Raw genomic sequence first — 6,568 nt, forward strand, 5'->3', positions numbered from 1 at the left:
TTTTTGAGATTAAGTTTTGTTCTTGTTACCCAGGCTGGAGTGCAATGGCGTGATTTGGCTCACTGCAACCTCCACCTCCCAGGTTCAAGCAATTCTCCTGCCTCAGCCCCCCAAATAGCTGGGACTGCAGGCGCCCGCCACCACACCTGGCTAATTTTTGTATTTTTTAGTAGAGATGGGGTTTCACCATGTTGGTCTGGCTGATCTTGAACTCCTGACCTCAAGTTGATCCTCCCACCTCAGCCTCCCAAAGTGCTGGGATTATAGGCGTCAGCCACTGGGAGTGCTGGGATTACAGGTGTGAGCCACTGCACCTGGCCCAGTCCTCTCTTTTGTAGACCTCCTTTACCTCTTTTAACTCCCAACAGTGCCTCAAAATTGTGTCCTCAGCAGGATATAATTGCTTTCTGATGGGAGCACCCTACAGAGCATCTAATCAGCCATACTGTGTAAGAAGCAGAAGTCAAAGTTAACATTTACTGAGCTTTGACCATCTGGATGCCAAACTGTCTTCTGGGCACCTCGCATGTATTAAAAGTCACTCAGACCTCACAACCACCCTACAAAGGTGTGTGTTAGTTGTCCATGTTTTATAAATGAGGACACCGAGGCATAGATCACTTGGCAAGTTCTCACACAACTAGCAAGGAGTGGAGCTGAAATTCAGAGCCTGGTGTCTGGCTGTGGGATCCATGCCCCCACCGTCAGATTTGTGGATGTGCATACCTATCTGCGTGTGATTATATATAGGAGTTAATATCAGCACTTGTGCACAAGCCAGAGTGGCTGTTTTTCTGTGGATCTGAATGTCGCTGTGTGTAACTGCCTTCAGGCAATGCTCATGTCACCTTAGTGTGCCCTTCTCTGGCCACCCCATTTAAAATGGTTCCTTCCTCTGCCTAGTGTTTTTTTTGTTTTGTTTTGTTTTTTTGAGACGGAGTTTTACTCTTGTTGCCCAGGCTGGAGTACAGTGGCACGATCTTGGCTCACTACAACCTCTGCCCTCCTGGGTTCAAGCGATTTTCCTGCCTCAGCCTCCGGAGTAGCTGAGATTACAGGAGCACGACACCATGCCTGGCTAATTTTTGTGTTTTTAGTAGAGACGGGGTTTCACCATGTTGACCAGGCTGGTCTTGAACTCCTGACCTCAAGTGATCTGCCCACCTTGGCCTCTGAAAGTGCCGGGATTACAGGTGTGGGCCACCGTGCCCAGCCCCTCTGCCTAGTCTTGTCAGTCACACTTAATAACTCTTTAACACACTATGTATTTTACTCCTCGTATTTATGTCTGCTTCCCCAATAGAACACGAGCTCAGTCTGGCTGCTGTGGGAAGAACACACTAGGTGGGGTGGGTACAGCCAAAACCCAGGCAGGAGAATGGGGTGAAACCGGGAGGCAGAGCTTGCAGTGAGCCAAGATCGCACCATTGCACTCCAGCCTGGGCGACAGCAAGACTCCGTCTCAAAAAAAAAAAAAAAAAAAAAAAAAAACACAAAAATTGGCTAGGCGCAGTGGCTCACACCTGTAATCCCTGCACTTTGGGAGGCCAAGGCAGGCGGATCACGAGGTCAGGAGATCAAAACCATCCTGGCTAACACGGTGAAGCCCCATCTCTACTAAAAATACAAAAAGAAATTAGCTGGGCATGGTGGCGGCGCCTGTAGTCCCAGCTACTCGGGAGGCTGAGGCAGGAGAATGGTGTGAACCAGGGAGGCAGAGCTTGCTGTGAGCCAAGATCGCACCACTGCACTCCAGCCTGGGCACAGAGCAAGACTCCGTCTCAAAATCATAATAACAATAATAATAGAAAAATGAGCCGGGTGCGGTGGCGCATACTCAGACAAGATTAGCCTCCTGCCCACAGTCCCCTGCACACAGCACAAGACAGGGCCAGCAACTGTCAGATGGATGAATGCTCCACTCCTCTTTCTTCCCAGCTCCTATTAAGGAACCAAAAAAGTTGATGCCCAAAACATCCCTCCCCACAGTCAAGAAACTAGTGACAGCTGCCACTGGGCCCAGCAAAGCCAAGTAAGGAGCAGGATGGGGTTGGGGGAAGGAGGAGGGTAGAAGGAACGCCCCTCCCTGTGCCCCACCCTGAAGGCCTGATGAAAATATGTTCCAGGACATCTCGGACACCCAGCAGGGACAGTCAGAAGCTCACTTCCCGAGACTCAGGTAAGGGCTGCCCTCCAGTGCAGGGAGGACTGGAGGACAGGGATGGGGTGGCTGTGTGGACGGACAGAGGTGGGAAGAGACTGAGGGTCAGAGTAGGCTTGGGTCCCTGAAGTTCTGCTCTCTTAGGCCCCAATGGTGGCTTCCAAAGTGGGGGTTCATGTCACCCTGGCCGAAAGCGATCCAAAACCCAGACTCCCCAACAACGCTCTGTGTCCAGTCAGGTGAGGGGCAGGAGACATGGGAGAGTGGGGATGCTGGGCAGAGGCTGGTTCCCAGCTGTGGTGTGCACGGGTGAAGACTCCCAGGCCAAGGGGAACCAGACTCAACCTGAGCTGAGACTTCACCTCTCATCATGGCAGGAGGAAGAGCACAGCAGCCTGGCAAAGGCCCCCTCTGTGAAGAGAACCCCCATGCTGGACAAGACCACAACCCCAGAGAGGCCCCCAGCTCCAGAGAATGCCCCCGGCTCCAAGAAGATCCCGGTTCCTGGCAAGGTCCCCTCCCCAGAGAAGACCCTCACTCTAGGTGACAAGGCCTCTATCCCAGGGAGCTCCACCTCAGGGAAGATCCCAGCTCCTGACATAGTCCCCACCCCAGAGAGGATGGTGACTCCAGAGGACAAGGCCTCTATCCCAGAGAACTCCATCCCAGAGGAGGCCCTGACTGTGGACAAACCCTCCACTCCAGAGAGGGTCTTTTCAGTGGAAGAGGCCAATGCCCCAGAAGTCCCACCAATGGATAAAGTCCCTGATCCAAAGATGGCCCCTCTGGGGGATGAGGCCCCCACCCTAGAAAAGGTCCTGACCCCAGAGCTTTCTGAAGAAGAGGTGTCCACCAGAGATGACACTCAATTCCATCACTTCTCTTCGGAGGAAGCCCTGCAGAAGGTCAAGTCCTTTGTAGCCAAAGAGGCTCCATCATCCCAGGAGAAGGCCCACACACCAGAGGCACCCCTACTCCAGCCTCCTTCCTCAGAGAGGTGTCTGGGAGAGATGAAATGTCCCCTAGTTAGAGGGGACAGCTCCCCACACCAGGCTGAGTTGAAGTCTGGGCCAGCATCCAGGCCTGCCCTTGAGAAGCCCCACCCCCAGGCAGAGGCTACAACCCTTCTAGAGGAGGCACCTTCCAAAGAGGAGAGGACCCCTGAAGAGGAGGCATCCACCAACGAGGAGAGGCCTCTGAGAGAGGAGGTGCTCCCGAAAGAGGGAGTGGCTTCCAAAGAGGAGGTGCTCCTCAAAGAGGGGGGAGTGGCTTCCAAAAGGAGGAGGTTGCTCTCAAAGAGGGAGCTGGCTTCCAAGGAGTGGTGCTTCCCCAAAGGGGTAGGGCTTCCAAAGAGGAGGTGCTCCCCAAAGAGGGGGGTGGCTTCCAAAGAGGAGGTGCTCCCCAAAGAGGGAGTGGCTTCCAAAGAGGAGGCTACCCCGAAAGAGGAAGTGGCTTCAAAAGAGGAGGTGCCCCCTATAGAAACAGCCTTTGCCCAAAAAACACATCCTATCAAGCCGTCTCCAGACTCCCAAGAGACACTCACGCTGCCCTCCTTGCTCCCGCAAAATTGCACGGAAAACAAGAATGAGGGAGTTGATGTAACGTCGCTGAGGGGCGAAGTGGAGTCTCTAAGGAGGGCGCTGGAGCTGATGGGGGTGCAGCTGGAGTGAGTGGGTAGCGGCGGGGGTTGTGGAAGTTAGGGTCTCCCCTAGCCCTCACCTGCCCAACGCCTCACCTCCGCCTTGGCCCGCAGGAGGAAGCTGACCGACATCTGGGAGGAGCTGAAGAGCGAGAAGGAGCAGCGCCGGCGGCTGGAGGTGAGGCGCGGGTCCTGGCGGGAGGGGGCTGGTGGCGGGTGGCCCCCTGACACAGTCTCCACCTCACTCCCGGCCAGGTCCAGGTGATGCAGGGGACCCAGAAGTCCCAGACCCCGGGCATCATCCACGCGCAGACGCAGACCTACTGAGGGCGGGCCTGGGAAGGGACCACGGCCCGACCTGGCTGGGGCCACCCACGTCCTTGCACACGACTTTGGGAAACGCGAGAAAGTAAACTCTGCCTTGCAAGGCGCCACGCCGGTCTGGTCGCTAGGGGCGGGGCCTGCGCGGGGGCAGGGCCTGGGCCTCCGCATTCCTGACGGTCCCTCCCGGGCACATCTGTCCAACATGTGGCTCCCATTACCGTTCCCAAGGCCTGCGCGCGGCTATTTTTATCCACCGGATGGTGAGGGGCGGGGGAGAGTGTCTCCTTCGGACGCCAGCAGCGCGCTGAAGAAATGGCGGGCAGGAGGGGCCCAGGCGGGGTCGGGCTCTGACGCCCGGCCTAGATTCCGGAATCCAGCTGTGCGCCGGGGAGGACCCGAGCGGGCCTTCTCGCGAGCTCGGACCCCTCCCAGCTGGCCTCCCTGTCCGCTCAGAGGGACTCCTGCCCTCTCGCTTGAACGCACCTCGCCGCAGACGTGAAGTTCACGGCCCAGCCCAGCACGCATGCTTACACCGGGACTAGTAGGACCTTAGCCTCGAGGTCAGGGTCTCGAGGCCTGGTGTGTGTGTGTCATTGCAATGTATGAACCCAAGGCACTGTGGGGACAGGGCTGCCTGTGCCCATGCGTTTGCCGGTAAGGAATGCGTTGTGAGTGAGGAATGCGTGTGCACTGGCTCTGTGTGTGAGGCTGGGTGCAGTTCTGTGGCCTTCTGCCTTTCTGCTGGCTGTGAAGTGAACGCGGGCAGGTGTGCTGTGTCGTGGGGTTGGTGGGTGGGGGTGGTGCAGCTAGGGTAAGGGAGTCAAGGGGGGCCTCAGCCCTGGGACCCCTGCGTGGCAGAAGCCTGGGGCCGCTGGGGCAGAAGTAACAGAGGGAGAGACTGAGTCACTGAGAATGCAGCTTTCTTTCATTTGGTCACTTCACCTCTTCATCACCCCCAGAGAGGGAGTGGGGACCCTGCATCCTGCCCCCTCCCCTCCCCGGGGTCTTCTGGCAGGACTGGGGAAGGGAGCCTCGCGGGGGCTGGCGGTCCACGCCCAGTAGCACCTGGGAGCCGTGGGGGCCGAGGCAGTCCGAAGGTCCGGAGGAGGTCTGGGCTCATGTGCAGGTCCGGCACCCCGAGCGCCTTGCAGCGGGAGCCGGGGCCCATCAGTAATAGTGCATGCGGCCCAGGGTGCCTGCGCCCGTGGCCGTGGGGCTGGGCCCCAGCGTGCCTGTGCCCAGCAGGTCTGGCTGCCCGGTGCGCCAGATCTCCCGCAGGATCCTCTCACGCTCCTCCAGCCGCTGCGCCCGTTCCAGCTCCTCCGCCGATGTGAAGACGTTGACACTGAGGGGCCCGTCGGGCTCCGCGGACAGCTCGGGGCCCGGCAGCGTGTCGTCGGGGCCCAGCCGCGTCACCGTGTCCTCCTCGTCCTCGTCGTCGTCCTCAGGCTCCAGGGTGCTGCTGCGGGGGTCCCGGCGCTGAGCCGGGCCCCTGGGCCGCGGGCGGGGCGCCCACGAGATGCTGATGACGAGCAGGCAGAGGGTGAGCAGCAGGCCGAAGCAGACGCCCAGCACGAAGTAGAGGCCGAAGCTCTCGGGGTTGGCTGCGGGGCACAGGGCGGGGGTCACGGAGAGGCCCGGGTGGGTGGGGGTCGTCCCACTTCTATAAGACCCCAGGTTCTAGGTGTGGGGACGAAGCCTGTAACCCCTACTCGAAGGGCATTAGGGAACCGCCAGCGGGCAAAGGGGCGGGGAGCGGGGCGGAGGGGACGGGCAAGGCGCTGGGGAGGGAAGGGGATGGTGGGCAGGGAAGGGTTCAGGCCCCCAGTCTTCCGGCGCCCGCCCTCACCGCGGATGTGCGCGTAGGCAGCCAGGCTGTTGCTGAGCAACTCCATGTCCCTTCGCGGGGCATCCATGCTGCTCTGGGGGGTAGCTCCCCTGCCAGCCTGCGAGGTCAGCAAAGTCAGATCCTCCTCCCAGGCTGGAGCCCACCCCGACCCCTTCGGCGGGCAGCTCCTCTCCCGGGAGCCGCGGCCCCAGGTTCCACCCTGGAAACAGCGCTTCCCTAACTTCGTGGCGGCCCTGGGCCCTTCCCGGGGGAGCCCCTCTCCTGGGCGCGGACGCCCCTCCAGCCCGGGGAGCAGCGCCGCGGCCCTCGGGAGGCCCCGCCCCCTGGTGAGGTCCCCAGCTGAGGCCCGGTTCCGCTGTCCCGGGGCGGGATAGAGGATAGGAACGCTGAGCCTCCACGCCCCAGGCGGGCTCCGGGAAGGGAAGCCGCCTCCCTCCTCGCCCGGCCGCCCTGCGGGGACCCACCGGCCCGGGGCCGGACTCACTCACCGTCAGCGCCCCGCTTCCCTGTTGCCCGGCCCCGGCGCGACCCGCGGTCGCATACACTGGGCCCGGCCGCCCCCCGCCCGCTCCCGTCCCGCCGCCCCTCCGTCCCC

At 60.3% G+C, this 6,568-nt stretch overlaps 2 protein-coding genes across 5 annotated transcripts in view; one reads left to right on the forward strand and one right to left on the reverse strand.

Moving 5' to 3' along the window:
- Nucleotides 1-4,231, forward strand: part of MNMIP1 (manchette microtubule inner protein 1) — a 13,530-nt gene extending 9,299 nt beyond the window's left edge. For 2 of the 4 annotated variants that reach the window (XM_017884487.1, XM_017884486.1), the window contains 6 exons: nt 1,939-2,032; nt 2,127-2,179; nt 2,306-2,400; nt 2,539-3,827; nt 3,915-3,978; nt 4,056-4,231. In XM_017884487.1, coding sequence (XP_017739976.1) covers nt 1,939-2,032; nt 2,127-2,179; nt 2,306-2,400; nt 2,539-3,827; nt 3,915-3,978; nt 4,056-4,127 — 1,667 coding nt within the window. In that variant the 3' untranslated portion in view covers nt 4,128-4,231. The remainder of the gene's footprint in view (nt 1-1,938; nt 2,033-2,126; nt 2,180-2,305; nt 2,401-2,538; nt 3,828-3,914; nt 3,979-4,055) is intronic. The other 2 variants (XM_017884489.1, XM_017884488.1) reach the window with 2 other exon arrangements.
- Nucleotides 4,232-5,027: 796 nt separating this feature from the next.
- On the reverse strand, nt 5,028-6,568 carry EVA1B (eva-1 homolog B). Its single transcript, XM_017884490.1, has 3 exons — nt 6,462-6,568; nt 5,974-6,070; nt 5,028-5,728 (listed from the first exon to the last, which is right to left on the reverse strand). Exons 2-3 carry the CDS (start codon nt 6,038-6,040, stop codon nt 5,292-5,294), a joined length of 504 nt encoding a protein of 167 aa, XP_017739979.1. The 5' UTR covers nt 6,041-6,070; nt 6,462-6,568; the 3' UTR covers nt 5,028-5,291.

This window comes from Rhinopithecus bieti, unplaced genomic scaffold, assembly GCF_001698545.2.
Source record: "Rhinopithecus bieti isolate Rb0 unplaced genomic scaffold, ASM169854v2 scaffold_13029, whole genome shotgun sequence".
In the NCBI taxonomy this organism is placed as follows: domain Eukaryota; kingdom Metazoa; phylum Chordata; class Mammalia; order Primates; family Cercopithecidae; genus Rhinopithecus; species Rhinopithecus bieti.